Genomic DNA, 15,557 nt, shown 5'->3' with positions numbered 1-15,557 from the left:
TTGTGGGTTTTTCCTGCCAAATTTACCATAAGATGGAGCCACTGTCAAATGGCAAACCATTGAAACAAAGGACTGAGAACAACCTGACTTATGTCAAGATCAGGTTAAGGTCCCCAAAGAAAAGAAAAATGATTAGACAATTCGAGCTCCAAAAAACAAACCGGGAAGGGGCATCCCACAGAAGTGTGTGACAATGTCGGGTTCCTACAGCAATTACTAGTAGAAACAAAGAAATCAGACTGCTGCTGCAATAATTTGGCTTCATGTAACGTTTATTGCAAAGAAGAATGCCCTTTTGACGGGCTTAAAGGGTCAAAATCTAAAGAACTGTTACTAATATATCTCTGTCGGGAAAAAGAAGGCAAAGCAGGGCGTTTTAGTCTTTGGCTAGCTTGAAATGTACTCCACTTTTGTGTTTTGCGTTTTATGTTCAACAGAACAAATTTTTGCCGGTTGCGATGCAAAAGAAAACGCCACAGACAGAGGAGCAATAAATATTGTCAAATTACTGGTAATTTTGAAGTCCTTTAGACAAGTCGCAACCAACCATGGTCAAACTTTTTTTGATGGCAAAAGTATCCACTATCCAGTCGTTGGAGAAACAAAGTGGGGAAACCTCCGGGGCACCCTTTTAACCTTTTAGAAAGAATTCTGTTTATCCCTTTTGTGATTTCTCCACTATGTGACAGAAGAATATAAGTTCAAGACTAAAAGGATTGGTTAGGCTGAGGAGATTAGAACATTGTTTTGGCTCATTACTCTGTTTGGATGGGGTAAGAAAGAGACAGTTCGGCTTGAATTTGGTTCCAGCCAGATGCTGTCATGTTGGAAGGGCATTCATGTCATTTTGATTAATATCATGTGGATGGCTACAAGTGAAATACCATCCACAACTAGAGGTGGGCTTTTTTTCTTTCCATGGCACGTTATATGCAAATTATGGACCAAGAAAAACACTGACAAAGCAAGTAGAAGAGATTCTACTATCTCAAATCCCTTTTTTTTCCCCAGAAGCTTTCATTCCATGGAATGTGCTTTGTTTCCTCACCCTTTGTTCCCTCATATCTTCCTAAACCCAAGGTATATGTATATATCTCAATAATACATGTCACATGTGAACTATGATCTATTTTGTTGTGTCCATATTGAATTTTGTGATGGAATGATGGTGCTGTTACAGATTTCCTAGGTGTTTTGGTATCCCTCGTGGAGTAGAAATCAGGCTATACAGAAAAAGATGGTTGAATTCTAGTTGCTGTGCTCTAGGGGTATCTGAGATTGGAGCTGGAAACCTGTTTGATGACAACTCCTTGAACGGGGCTGAAAATGGATCCTTGTTGGGTGCACTTGATGAGTCAGCTTCAGCACCATTTGGAACAGTGGATGCTGAAATTACCCCTGAAACCATTGATTTTTTCGTTAGTGATGCTGAGGGCGATCCTGACTGCCCTTCGAAGGGATTCGCTTCCATTGAGCAGGCATTAAATACATTACGCCAAGGAAAGGTTAGGACTCACTGTCACTCTATTTAATCCTTTTGCATCTTTTGGATCAGCATTAAAATTCTTCAATGTGAATTGAATGGATTACTTTGATCCAATTTTTATAGAACTGTTTTATGTACAACATGACTAGTGTTGACAATCATCACTGCATTATTTTCTTAGTTTGTGATTGTTGTAGATGATGAGAATGAGGATGTCGAAGGAAACCTCATAATGGCAGCTTCTCATGCAACTCCAGAGCAGATGGGCTTTATGGTTAAGCATGGTTCAGGCATTGTTTCTGTAGGTATGAAAGAGGAGGATCTTGAAAGGCTGAAGCTTCCTCTCATGTCACCAGAAAGTGAAGATGAAGATTCTTCTGCCCCAACTTTCACAGTCACAGTGGTATGTTTTGCAAGCCTTAAGATTGTTAAATTGTAAGCGCTGAATTAACTTGTTGCATACTAAGATTTGAAGCTTGTCATAATAATTTAATTCGAGGTGTTCCGGTAACTTCATATGTTTTGTTAGGATGCAAAAACCGGTACATCAACAGGAGTGTCGGCTTCAGATAGGGCAAAGACTGTTCTTGCTCTGTCTTCTCCAGAGTCAAAGCCTGATGACTTCAGAAGGCCAGGTCATATATTTCCTCTCAAGTATAGGAATGGTGGGGTTTTAAGGAGAGCTGGTCATACTGAGGCTTCTGTGGATCTGATCATGCTCACTGGTTTGCAGCCGGTTTCTGTTCTTTCGACCGTTGTTGATCCAGAGGACGGTTCTATAGCGTCTTTGCCCTTTCTGCAAAAGTTGGCTTTGGAGCACAGCATACCACTTATCTCGATAACTGATCTGATCAGGTAAGCAATGAGAATGGAACTTGGTTTTAACAATGTCGGTGTTAAACTTGCAGTTTCAGTTTCAACTACATAGGCTCTCTCCATGGGTTTAATTGGGAATTCAGTGACATTGTTTATTCACCCTTGATGCACTGACATTGCCAGAAATGTCTCTAATCACTCATGGAAAGCTATGAGTGAGTCATCTGTAAAGAAATATTCTTGTAATATATGAGTATATGACTTACACAACATTCTATCCTACAGAATCGCCCATTCCTGTTTGTACTTGTTAGTTCAAATACAATTTTATCAAGTAAACAAATAAACATATATAGCATAAAGTTTACCAAAAACTGTTTAGATATTCTATGTCAATATATTTGCCAGTTCAAATTCTTTCGGCTTGTCAATTCATTATTGAACCTTTGCTTTGGTTTTCTCCATATATTTAAATTAAAGTTTTATCTATGGACATTTTATGCCTGTCGTCTTGCCATTGTCTTCTCAAGTTGCACTAAGTGTGGCCTGTTATTACGAAGGTACCAGAGAAAGAGGGAAAAGTTGGTTGAAAGAACTGCCATTTCACGTCTGCCTACGAAATGGGGTCTATTTCAGGCTTACTGCTATCGATCAAAGTTAGACGGAACAGAACATATAGCTGTTGTTAAGGTAAAACTGCTCCTTGTAAAACAAGGTTCAGTTGTTTTCTATTAACTTCACACTGTCCAAAGACGTCTGCCAAGCTGATTTCTCTTTTCAAACCTCAAATAGGGAGACATAGGGAATGGACAAGATGTTCTTGTAAGAGTTCATTCAGAATGTTTAACAGGCGATATTTTTGGATCAGCAAGATGTGATTGTGGCAACCAGTTGGATTTGGCAATGCAGATAATCGAACAAGCTGGTAGAGGAGTTGTGGTTTACCTTCGAGGTCACGAAGGGAGAGGGATTGGCCTTGGTCACAAACTCCGGGCCTATAATTTGCAAGATCAGGGCCATGACACAGTTCAAGCCAACATTGAACTTGGTTTAGCTGTGGATGCTCGTGAATATGGTATTGGTGCCCAGGTCAGCCATTTATCCCCCTTCCCCCTCAATCATCAATAGAAGAACTCAGTTTCAAACAATGGGGATAGACAAGTTGCCATGTATTTAGCAGAAAAAATCAGACAGACCATTTTCCCTCATGCATCTCCTTCAACTTCTTAGACCCTGGTTGATTTAACCTCCATATTGACTAATATATAGCAATCATGCTTCATCATAAGGTGTAAATGATGGTTTCAGAGTGCTTTATTTTGAACCATTTTCAGAATCTACCTACTAAAAATTACTGTCCATAAGTTTCCTTGTCAAAGTAGTTTTCTGCATCATTCCATTCTGATAATGTTCCTATTTGTAATCTAACCACTAGACTTCAACAACGTTTAACTTCTTCAACTTTCGATGACAGCAGATTCTGAGAGACATAGGCATTCAGACCATGCGCCTGATGACTAACAACCCGGCCAAGTTCACTGGTCTCAAGGGTTATGGCTTGGCTGTTATTGGAAGAGTGCCGGTCTTGACACCCATTACAGAGGAAAACAAGAGGTACTTGGAAACAAAGCGTACCAAGATGGGTCATATTTATGGTTCTGATCTGCAAGGACCATTGGCTGAATTCACCAAACCAACTGTAAATAAGAAAGAATCGTCTGAGGGGGAGTATAAGGCAGACTGATACACTTGTTCCAACTTGGCTCTGCTCCAGAAGCAGAAAGAATTCACTTGGAACACATGACATAGAAAGAAAAATTTTCAAAGCCAATACATAAGCAGTTATTGTTTTTGTTCTACATAAAATTTTACCAACCTGGCAATTGATAATAATTGAAACTGATATACATACTTGAGTAAACTTTTCTTTCGGATTTTTTTTCTCTTAATTTTTAAAATTTGTATTTTTAATAAAAAATCGTAAAATTAAAATAATAATTGATATATTACGTGCACGCAACGTATGACCGTGTTCACATGACAGTTAAATGTATCTGTACGACAATTGACATGAAATGAATTAACATGATTACATTATAAAATCATATCATATATTACGTGGGTAGAAAATATTAATTGATATTGAATCTAACGGTTGTTAATTTTTTGAAGTTACGTGAGTTCAGATTAAAAAAAAATCATTTAAGTGCAATAAAAATAATAAAAATTTAATAACATAAATAGATATAATTTATTTATTTTTAATTATTAAAACTTCAAAATAAACTTTCATTTTTCTTAAATAAATAATTAAATGACCCGGTATCCTAATCTGGCCCTTATAAAACGGACCAAGGCCTGTTATTTGTAGTGTTTTTAATTGGATAAGCAGGCCCGCATCAAGAGCCCATTGGACACTACAAGTAATTTCGAAAACCCTATGTATATAAACCCTAGTTTCCTCTCCACCTCTCCCAGCAAACCCTAGAACGGCTCCTCCGCTTTTCCCCATCGACAGGTTTCCTTCCGTCTCTCTCTCTTTATCTTTCTCATTTCGGTTTTTAAAAAGATTTTAAGCTTCATTTTCGGTAATTCTTTTTTTTTCTGGTTAGGGTTTAGAAGGGTTTGAGGCATCAACCAATGGCTCCAAAAGGTATTTGGATTGAGCTTTAACTGATTTCCAACTGCATAGTTTGCTTCCATTTCTTTTGTTTTTCTTTATAATACTAGTTCTAGCTGTGATTTGTTTATCTAATCTCTGTTTGGTTGTTGATAGATGCAATGAGTTGAAATGGGCTTAAATTTGTATTTTTATTTTCTACTGGTTGGAGATTGCTGGCATTCTTTTGCTTTTGTAAACTTAGTGCTACTGTTAAGTCTAGTTCTGATATTTTTCTTATGTCTGTCTGGTTGTTGGATTAGTTCTTGTAGGGAGATAATTAATTAAATGGCATAGCTTTTCATTGCACAACTTATGTTCTTTTTATTTGTCTGTTCATTGCGTAGCTATGGAACTTTGAATGCTGGATTGGGAAATTTTTCTCATATCTGATTTAACTGTTTTCATTGGAAGTTATGTGAACTTGCTGATGACATTGTTAGCTTTGTTGTTTCGATATTTATAGGATTGTATCTTTGGGTTATTGTGGTTTGTTGATTTTATTCCTATTTTGGTATTACTCTGTGTTGTGAATCCAGTTGGATGAGTAACTGCTGCCACATTTGAGTATTTGATTAGAGGGGTTCATTAGAATTTATTTAAGTGATTTCTGTAGGATATGGTTTTTGCAATGGCATTGGAGTTGCATAGTATAATGTTCGGCCAGGATATAACTTATTCTAATAATGGCATTTATAGCTTTTCTTTTCATTTATTAAATCGACTGTTGTATATTATGCAGTTGAGAAGAAGGCAGATCCAAAGGCACAGGCCTTGAAGGCTGCGAAAGCAGTGAAATCTGGAGCAACTTTTAAGAAGAAGGCCAAGAAGATCCGAACAAAGGTTACATTCCACAGGCCAAAGACCTTGAAGAAGGATAGGAACCCTAAGTATCCACGCATTAGTGCTCCACCAAGGAACAAGCTTGACCATTATCAGATTCTCAAGTTTCCCCTCACAACTGAGTCAGCGATGAAGAAGATCGAAGACAACAACACTTTGGTTTTCATTGTTGATATTCGTGCAGACAAGAAGAAGATAAAGGATGCTGTCAAGAAGATGTATGATATTCAGGCCAAGAAAGTGAACACGTTGATCAGGTAACCTTTATTTGTGCTTGTTACCTATTATATTGTCCACTAGCTTTTAGTTTATAGCTCAGGGTGTTGTATTGTTTGATATGATCATTTCTTCATGAGATTGTAGACCAGTAGGTTATTTGTTGATAACTGGCAAAATATGTGACATACATTTGGACAACTCCTTTGTTATTAAAAGGCTACATGTGGAGGACTTTAAAAGAATAAGACATTAGTTAGGCATGTTATTGTATTTCTAACTATTTGTTCCTTGTGTTGATATGGTATTCTCTGTCCCATTTGTTTTAGAACAATGTGTTGAATATTCTAAAGCAGTATATATGGTTACTTTGTGTTCTTGAATGTTTTGTCTCCTTGTTTTAATGTTTTATTGATTATGCATTCAATTCATTTCTATATATTCCTCTTTTCTACCCTCCTTTTATGCTTATGATATTATGCGGACTTAATGTATGTGTTTCTGATGATACAGGCCTGATGGTACAAAGAAGGCATACGTTAGGTTGACACCTGATTATGATGCCTTGGACGTAGCAAACAAAATTGGAGTTATCTAAGATAGTTGGTGGCTACCTTGTTTTGAGCATTTATTTTTTGTTTTATTGCAAAGAGTAAAGACAGTTCTTTTGAGACTTTGAGCAGGGAGATTTAAGTTTAGCTGTTAAAGTTGTAATCTTGTGTTTACTGCCAGTTAATCTTCTGTGGTTTAACGTAAAACAAAAGGTGATTTTTGATTTACGTGTTTTCGAAATTTTATTGAAAATGGTTCAGCGCTTGAAAGTTAGCTATTTGCTTCTGACATGATCTCCTTGAGAGCTGGTGATGGATTACACTTATTTTGAAATTTATTCCCCCAGCAGTAATTTGTTCAAAGCCACTGCAATAGTTATGATCCCGGTGACGGTGCATCAATCAGTCTTTCATGTGTATTCTGGTTTGATTGGCAAGCTTCAAAATAACAAAGGCGACCAGTCGTGGTGATGGTTTCATGGTTGCAGCGAGCTGACACTAACTAATTAAAAAGATTTTAAGGCAAAAACCTCTTTAACATGATTGCATTTTGGAGGCGTGTTGCTTGAATTTAAGTTTGAATATTTGCATTAGTTGGGCATTTCAGGAGGTTGGTCTTAAGGTTTATACGTGCAAGATATATATATATATATATAACCTTTTGCCTCTTGATGCGGTCTTAAGGTTTGCATGAATCTTTTGTAGCCACTTTCTCGCTGATTGAGGACTGCTTTCAACCCAAGTATCACAGATGGTGAAGGGCGTTGTATCTAATTTTCTTAATGGGAAAATGATCTTCTATCAACAAGAACTTGAGTAGAGGACACCCATGAAAGATCCCTCAACATGTCATTTCAATTGGCAGAATTATTCGAAGAGCATGAAAAAGGTGCACCCAGCTAGCATAAATCCGCACCAGTGGTCTAGTGGTAGAATAGTACCCTGCCACGGTACAGACCCGGGTTCGATTCCCGGCTGGTGCAATTCTTTTTGAATAATTTCATGACTACCGTGAACCGTTCGATCCCATCTCATTAACTAGGAGAGTTCAACTAGTTAGAAGGTCCATAAATTTGGTTATTTGATGTTTTGTGCTTGGATTGCAGAATCTGCAGCGTTCATGTGGACTTACTACAAAAAATTCAACCCCACATTTTTTGTTTGTATTGCTACAAAAATTGAAGATACCTTTCGCCAGAAATGGTATCCGTTTATCCTACAGGAACTAAATTATCTTGGTTTTGAGATTTTTTGCTGTCAACTTATCTCTTATAAGTTGATTCATTGCACTCTGGCAGCTTAATTTAGCCCTGGGAAGGCGAGTTCTTGGTACAATTCCAATGTTCTTTACCAGCCAAGCTATCTGACGACTCCTTCCCATGTGTGTTCTCTACTCAAAATTGTTATAGACCACCTGTTGGTTCATACCTTAGTGCTGAATTTCGTAGGACCTCAGAGCGTAGCATTTGGTAATGTGCTGCCCTGTCCTGCGAAAAATCTTCTCTGCTTAAGGTCTCCAACATTGTGAACATAGATATAGATACAGAACATTCTGGCCTTATTGGTAGCTCAGAAACACTTGATCTGCAAAGTGGGCAACTTGAGTGTGACTGAAACCAAGTGTCAATGCAAGAAATGTGGAACGCATGTGTGCAATTTGGTAGATGTCTTAGCAAATCTCCTTCTTCAAACTCACCCAAGCAAACTGCACAATCAGTGTTGCTCGGCTGTGGTTCTTCTTTGTTTTCCTTCTTGTATTGGGAGATGGGAAGAGAGTGTATAACGGTAGATTCCATTGCATTGCTCTGGTTCTGTGAAGGAGGAGGATCAAAGTCGCCGTCATCTAGAAGTCGCCTTTGACCCTGGTTTCTAGAGTATGTTGCAGCAGTGAAAGCACAGCAGAGTCGTTTTAGTTCCCCGTAATACCTAAACACCAGGAAGATAATGCAAATGATAGCAATTGAGGCAATTACCCAAGGACTGCACAGCCCAGGTCGTGCAGGTGAAGATGGAGCTGGAAAAGGAGTTGAAGGCATGCTATAATCAAAGATACAGTTAAATGAAATGTGAAAATGCAAAGTATGCAAAAAGGGCTTTGAATTAGGCTAACTTGATGGATTTATGGTGGCTAATTCCGGAAACCTGCTTGAGAAAGCCTCTAGGAATATCGGTCCCAGTGGAATGCTGAAATGGGGAATCGTTTAAAACTAGAAAGGAGCGAGTAAAGACATACAGGCACTGGTGATAATATTGAGATGCCTTATTCCATCGGCCGCCAAATAGTGCAGCAGCTAGTTAGATACTGACATTTAAGATTGGAGACAAAATCAAGGATAACTTCTTCCATTGGCTGCCAAATATTGGCTTATTCTTCCATTCTGTAACACACATGCAACTTTCAATATTTTTCTTATATAGCAAGAATACACCCGAGTTCTGATTTCTTTCAAGTAATAGAAGTTGCTAGGTTTCAATAATGAAAAAATAATAAAAGAAATGAAAAACAGAAAAACCCACTATGATTAACATGTTCCTGTAACCTTACCTTATAATTTATGGTAAGCTATATTATGTCTTCCCTTGGTACCACATTTTTCAACACTGCAGGGGTCTTAAAAACCAAAACTTTGCTTGGCAAGGAAGTTTGCTCTAAATTGGCTTTCTTTTTCTCAGGAGAGCCATACAGAAAAAACTCATCAATGGGCATTTTACTCATCTGGGTTTGACTTCCAATTGCAATGGATTATAGTCCAGTACCAAACCAATCAGGATGGGCCCTTTCAAATTTTGACAAGCAACAGCCGATATCAAATGTTGCAGAGTTACAAACATTTTTCATTTTTTGGTTACTCTACTGAGAACATCAGAAGCTCCAAGTCTCGAGGCAAAATAAAGAAATATAGTCATGTTATGAAGTCGTGTCGTTATCTGAGATATCTTGGAGCATTACCTCTTAATGTATACTTCTGAGTCTAAATAGGCCCTAGATGAGCAGGGTGGAAAGTTGCCCTTATTTGCTGCAATTCAAGTCCGAAAGTGGTGGTGGTAAAACAGTGAAGGCGTCTACATCACTCATGCCTAACAATCAGAAAATCTTCGGCCACCATCCGGAGACAAGGTGCTGCACCAACTCAACTACCATTCCAACCTCTTTCCATTTTCATTGACAATTAGTTTCTACTGCACTGAGACCAGTCTCCCAATTTTCCATCTCCTTATTCTCCATATCTGTTTTGGCTTCATCTTGTGGCCTAGTTCATCCATTTTTGTCGAGTTAAGTAGTTAAGCTGGCTTAACCACTAATTGGTTTTTTTTCAAATGCATTAGCATTGTTCTTTGTATCCCTGCTAGAATCAATCAGGATCACAAAGTTAAGAAAAGCCGGAGACAAGGCTTGAAAATTGTTTAGACCAGCAATATGAACAAATTATCATATAAAATTTCACCAAAGAGGATAGTGAACATTTTTTTTTTTAATTTGATGATTCAAATATAACAACCGGCTTTTTCTTTGCATCTGGGATGATTGATTCGAAATGCTTGCTCCTGGTACTCCAAAGAATTTACAGAATTAACTTTTAACATGAACATCTGCAGTCTTTGGAGCTCTCTTGAATGAATCTGCACCTTTCATACTGGCAAAACTTCACTGTTTTAGCCTATCTTTTTGTCATTTTACCAATCATAATAGATTTTAGTTTAGTCTAGCATCAAATTAATGGCTTAGCTATCTCTGGAAGGAGAAGATTTTTCAGGTATATGTAGGGTTGTACTATGCAGTTGATTTATTTCATAATTCTGATGCAACAGAAAGGGAAAAAATGAACAAGAAATGTGAAATCAGGATATACAAGAATAAACCAAAGTTAAAAAAGTGTTGAAGCAGCTATGCTATATCATTTAATTCAAACCCCAAAAAAGCGTATCCAATTTACACCATAAAACCCCTCAAATTTAATCTTTACAAAAATGAAGCAAAGCTTGTTTTGGTTTTTTCTTTTAACTCATTGAGACCTTTGGCGCTTTCCTGCTATGATTTGAGTGCTAACACCAGCACCAGCACTCGACAGTCCTGACGCAGAAGCAGAACCTGCAAAATTCAAAATAGCTGCTGAACACATTTGACGTGACCCACGAGACATCTCAGGATATGATGATGAGTTCAATCGTTTTTGAACGATAGTCCTATTCGGATTGGCCCCTGGTTTTTGGTTAGCTCTTTCAGAATCACAACCTTTGATGGAAACAGGGGGGATTTTGAAAGTCTGCATAGGAGGAGGGTTTCTCCATCGAGGAAGGGGCCCGGCAACAAGAAGTGTTTGAAGAAGAGGGCCTGCTTCCATAACAGCCTGCAAGAGCTTTCCTTTTTGAGGCAAAGGTTTCCCCTTCGCAAGATTATCAATTACAGATGTAGCAGGATCAATCTTGGTCACCCCTGAGGAGACTAACCCAGTTGGCATAGAACCATTGTTATACTCCTGAACAAAGGGCTGATTCACAAACCCCAGGCTACCCGAATCCGCCATGTTAATGCTTGAGAACTCTGGTGAAGTGACCGCATCGAAGAAGGAATCCACTTGGGAAGAGCCATGTGAGTGGTGATTATATGTGTCTGATAAACTGTTAGATTCAGTTATGCTTGAGTTTGCTTTTGCTGCAACCATAAGGGGACTTTCAGATTGGGGATGAGGGAGGATGGGTTGCAGTTCAGTTGGACTGGAAGGCAATAACTTGTTAAGTAGTTTCTGCAGCTGATCTCTTGCTTCATCTCTTTCTTGGTACGCAAGCTTTAGAAGATTGAGCAAATGCTTTACCTCCTCCCTGTATTTCCAAATCTGCTCACTTGCTTCCATTTTGACAGACTCGAGCTCAATTGTAGTGTATTGAAGCTTCAATTTCAGTTCATCAAAAATCTGTTAATTCAGAAAAGAAGGGTTAGTATCAGACTTCGTCAAGTATGAAAACAAAGCACAGAACAAAATCAAAAAACATCTCACTCACTTAAAAGCATGCACCAGAAAATGAAGACAAAAACATAAAAAGATGGAACTAAAACTGAATCATTATGGTTTCAGCAAAATTGCATTTACCAAACCTATAGCTTCAGTGGGGACATGTAGACCAAAACTAGTCTTTGGAAAAAGCATAGATATTTAACAAGATATGAACATAAAGCAAACAAACCAAGTGGATCAACAACCAGTTCAAAGTTAGGAGAAACAGTGTGATCACTGCTTAGCCCATGTGGATCCTAAGTGCTTTCAGTCAAACCATGATTCACTTTGAAATCATGTTTCATTAAACCCTTGTGAAACCCCCCAAAAAAAAATCCATGAGAAGACATTAGACCCCATTTCCTAATGCCACGAAATACCACTAGTTTCCACCAAAACCGACAAGTAGTAACTCCAAATTTCTACCAATGCATGTTTTGCTCATATCAGGACAGAACGAATGCACATGTTTACCCAAAAACTACACTACATGCCATATGCTGCAAGAATTCCATTTGGACACCCCCACAAAGAAAATGAAGAAAGAAAATGGTGTAGCATATACCATAACAGGGCTGTTTAAAGGAAAATTTGATTGTGGTAATGTTTTTCTTATAAACAAGAAAAGATGTCAGAATTCAGACAACTCAAAGTTATTCATTTCAAGACGGAAACGTTACTCCTTTCAAAAAGAGTTTGGATAGCAATAAAACATAGAAGAGAACAGAAACAGAAAGGCACCGGCCTAACATGAAAAACCATTAACTTTGAGATTGAACACCTGAAATATGAATGACAGAAACCAATATGATAGCTTTAAGGGAAAAAAAAAGAGATAAAGTGAACAAGACAGAATGAAATGGACTTGATGTCTCAAAATTAAACAAGACCCACACAAGGTGAACAAGAAAGAAAGACCACTGAGATAAAAGCAGAAAATGAAGAAACAGAAAAAAGACCCACCTCTTGAAAATTCCCCAAGGAGCCCAACTCTTCCATTTTCTGGGGTCCTAGAAGGGAAAAATAATGAATGCAAAGAAAAAAAAGGAGGAAAAACCAAAAATGCTGAGGGTGGGAGTTATCACAAGGTCTCTAGTCAGTCATTTATAGAGCATTCAAAGGCCAATAAAGACAAGAGAAAGAGATGGCTCTCTCTCTCTCTCTCTCTCTCTCTCTCACACAATGTTAGAGAGGAACAAGTCCACATCAAAGGAAATGAAAAAAAAATTAAGGAAAGCTCTAAACTTTCCAATTAGAAAAAAAATAAATAAAAGACCTTGGAGAGATTCGCCTTTTTTTTATCTCCATTAAGCTCTTCCCACTCTTTCAGGACTCTTGTCTCTTTCTTGAAACAAAATTCCCTCCCTCCCTTTCTTTCTCCATAGTTTAAAATTATTTTTTTATTTTTATCCCTTTTTTTGTATAGCCATCTCTCAAGGGTCAATGACTAAACCAGTAAGATTTTTCTTTCTGTATGGCATTTTATATAGAGGAATAAACGGCTGTTTTCATTTTTTTCCCCCTCCTTTCCCCTTTTTTTAATCTTTCCTTTTCCTAGTTCACGCGGTTTTGTTGTTTGTTCATGAGAAACCAAACCATTGTCAGCAATGGTATCCCCTCTTTTCATTGGCTAATCAAGGAAGTAACAGCTGATCAACACCGTTCATTGGTTTCTCTAAACTATGGTAATTGGTAGTCTTAGCTTTCATTAGTAGAATGAAATCTTGGGTTTTAATGCTCTTAAATGCTTAAGATATACCCTTTGCAAACAAGCTTTTGCTCAAGGGAGGGAAATTTTTCAAATGAACTAATTTCTTAATATGATCTTTAATTATTTCCATGCATAAACCTTCGTGCTCCTTTGTCATACACGACAACCAGGATTGAACAATTACAACTCACACGAGTTTATGTGGCAATCTTTGATAAAGATGAGTTGAATCTGTACTGAGTGTGTATATATCTCATGCTGTGAACATGGGGTTTTAAAGATTGTTTTATGCTTAAACATGAAAATGGTTTTTGGATTGTTCTTCACCATGGACATGATCAGGGTTTTCCCAGAATTTTTTATATTATCTGCCTTAGGGTCTGTCCTAGATTGCATTCGTGAACTGCCCAAGAAAACTGAAAAACTCAACCATATAATGCCTTGACTTATTCGGCTTGCTTATTCTAATATTAATCTGCTAAACTTTTTTTCTCTCAAAAAGCTCCTTATAGCTGTCTAGCCATGGCAGATTTCTCTCTCCCCTATTTCCACATGATTTCTGTATAGTCTTTTGTCAGCATCCCGAATAAGCATAAAACTAGTGACAAGTAATCCATCAAAGTTTTCAGATGGTGTCTGTGTTTCGATTCCTTATGTTTTGAGAATCAAATTTTATTTGTTTTTTCTTCGACATTTTGTCAGGAAGGCATACCAAAAATAAGTGGAATAGGCTTCAAAATTCTAGCTATAATCATGGAGAAGTTATTACCTTGTCTATTTTACTCCTTAACATTACCCTTAATTTCAGAACAAAATAACTTCAAATTTCCGATTATCAAGTTTCTTGCCTTTTCAGATCATCACTAACAGTAAGCAATGCTTAGCTTGTTCTGTTCTTTACCCTCTTCTTTTTAAAAAAAAAAAAAATTATACCTGTAAAAATTCATCGAATTCGTTCTTTACTTATTTGAATTTTTATACACATAAAAATTCATTGAACTCACGATAAAATAATTAGTTAAAATTATTGCTCTAAAATATTTTTAAAATTAAGACTAATTTTTATACATGTAAAAATTAATTGAATTCGCAATGAAATAATTAATCAAAATTATTACTAGAATATTTCTAACACTAGGAGTCATTTTTATACCATGTAATATTTAATCGAATTCACAATGAAATAATTAGATAAAATTAATATTAAAATATTTTTAATACTGAGAGTAATTTTTATAGTGTAAAAATTCATTGAACTCATGATGAAATAATTAGGTAAAATTAAACTTATAATATAAATATATTTAATATCGAGAGTAATTTTTATAGATGTAAAAATTCATTGAACTCGAGAGGAAATAATTAGGTAAAATTATGATTAAATAATTCCTAGTAACCAATCACTTTTCGTGATCCATTGCCACACGGCACAAATCCTTATGTCGCAACAAAAATTCATGCAAAGCAAAAAATCCTTTTTGTAATACATTCTTCATATATTTAAGGTACAAATCCAACCTGATGAAACCTCGTTCTGACAGAGCCGATGAACATGGATGAGGAATTATGTTAGACGAAACCAAGAAGCTCTTTCTTTTATCCCCGACAAGCGGTTTCGGCACTCTTTCACATGTCATCTCCAATTTTCTATTACCAAAACATAATAAAATAACTCCTTGTGGAACAAAAGCCTCCATACCCCCACATCATTACCCTCAATAATGATGCCACATTCTTTACTAATCATGGCGTTGTTCCTTAATCCAACTGTTAATCTCTTCGCAGCACACTTGAACTGTGTACAACTGGGTAATGCTAATATTAATGGAAAAGCTAGCTTTTCATAAATAAATTATTTATTTATTGTTTTGGTTTTTGGCTTAGGAAGCAGACAAAAGCTGCTGAATTATAAAATATATTTGGTTTAAGACAAAGATGTAAATATTTTTTTTTTTTGTGCTTAATACAATGAATGTAGTGACTTGTGAGAGTGTATGAGAGATTGTGTTTAATTCATTGTTTAATCTTTTGCTTTATCGGTTGGGCACTTGCATGAGTTATCAGTTGACCCTAATTATCCTCTGAATTTGATCAGTAAAACTAATAACTTAAATTAATTTGAACAAATAAGAAAAATTCAGCCCTCATAGACTTCAACTCCCTCTTATCAAATATTTCCTTCTAGTTGAATCCACTAATTAACAGTCAAAAATGAATATTCTACTCAAAAAGAGACTTTGGGTGCTAGAATCAACCTTTTTTCAAATTAGTTATTAGCAAA

General features: G+C 36.7%; 4 protein-coding genes and 1 non-coding gene across 7 annotated transcripts; 3 read left to right on the top strand and 2 right to left on the bottom strand.

Annotated features, from left to right (window-relative positions):
• Positions 928-4,207, top strand: LOC18590761 (monofunctional riboflavin biosynthesis protein RIBA 3, chloroplastic). The gene is made up of 7 exons (XM_007016475.2): positions 928-1,080; positions 1,181-1,505; positions 1,668-1,889; positions 2,016-2,341; positions 2,863-2,992; positions 3,095-3,391; positions 3,780-4,207. Exons 1-7 carry the CDS (start codon positions 1,025-1,027, stop codon positions 4,044-4,046), a joined length of 1,623 nt encoding a protein of 540 aa, XP_007016537.2. The 5' UTR covers positions 928-1,024; the 3' UTR covers positions 4,047-4,207.
• On the top strand, positions 4,717-6,858 carry LOC18590760 (60S ribosomal protein L23A). Its single transcript, XM_007016473.2, has 4 exons — positions 4,717-4,820; positions 4,915-4,955; positions 5,704-6,061; positions 6,534-6,858. Exons 2-4 carry the CDS (start codon positions 4,943-4,945, stop codon positions 6,616-6,618), a joined length of 456 nt encoding a protein of 151 aa, XP_007016535.1. The 5' UTR covers positions 4,717-4,820; positions 4,915-4,942; the 3' UTR covers positions 6,619-6,858.
• Positions 7,484-7,554, top strand: TRNAG-GCC. Its single transcript has one exon. It is a non-coding gene; the product is annotated as a tRNA-Gly (tRNA).
• LOC18590759 (putative RING-H2 finger protein ATL53) lies at positions 7,975-8,607 on the bottom strand. Its single transcript, XM_007016472.2, has one exon. It carries the CDS (start codon positions 8,605-8,607, stop codon positions 7,975-7,977), a length of 633 nt encoding a protein of 210 aa, XP_007016534.2.
• LOC18590758 lies at positions 10,420-12,659 on the bottom strand. 3 transcript variants are annotated; one of them, XM_007016468.2, is made up of 2 exons: positions 12,529-12,659; positions 10,420-11,484 (listed from the first exon to the last, which is right to left on the bottom strand). In XM_007016468.2, exons 1-2 carry the CDS (start codon positions 12,562-12,564, stop codon positions 10,576-10,578), a joined length of 945 nt encoding a protein of 314 aa, XP_007016530.1. In that variant the 5' UTR covers positions 12,565-12,659; the 3' UTR covers positions 10,420-10,575. The 3 variants fall into 3 exon arrangements, with proteins under 3 accessions (XP_007016530.1, XP_007016531.2, XP_017981928.1); XM_007016469.2 differs by lacking the exon at positions 12,529-12,659 and adding an exon at positions 11,662-12,119; XM_018126439.1 differs by lacking the exon at positions 12,529-12,659 and adding an exon at positions 11,573-11,662.

This window comes from Theobroma cacao, chromosome 9 (assembly GCF_000208745.1).
Source record: "Theobroma cacao cultivar B97-61/B2 chromosome 9, Criollo_cocoa_genome_V2, whole genome shotgun sequence".
In the NCBI taxonomy this organism is placed as follows: Eukaryota; Viridiplantae; Streptophyta; class Magnoliopsida; order Malvales; family Malvaceae; genus Theobroma; species Theobroma cacao.
The sequence above is the reverse complement of the archived record's forward strand: the minus strand, read 5'-3'. Positions and strand labels throughout refer to the sequence as shown.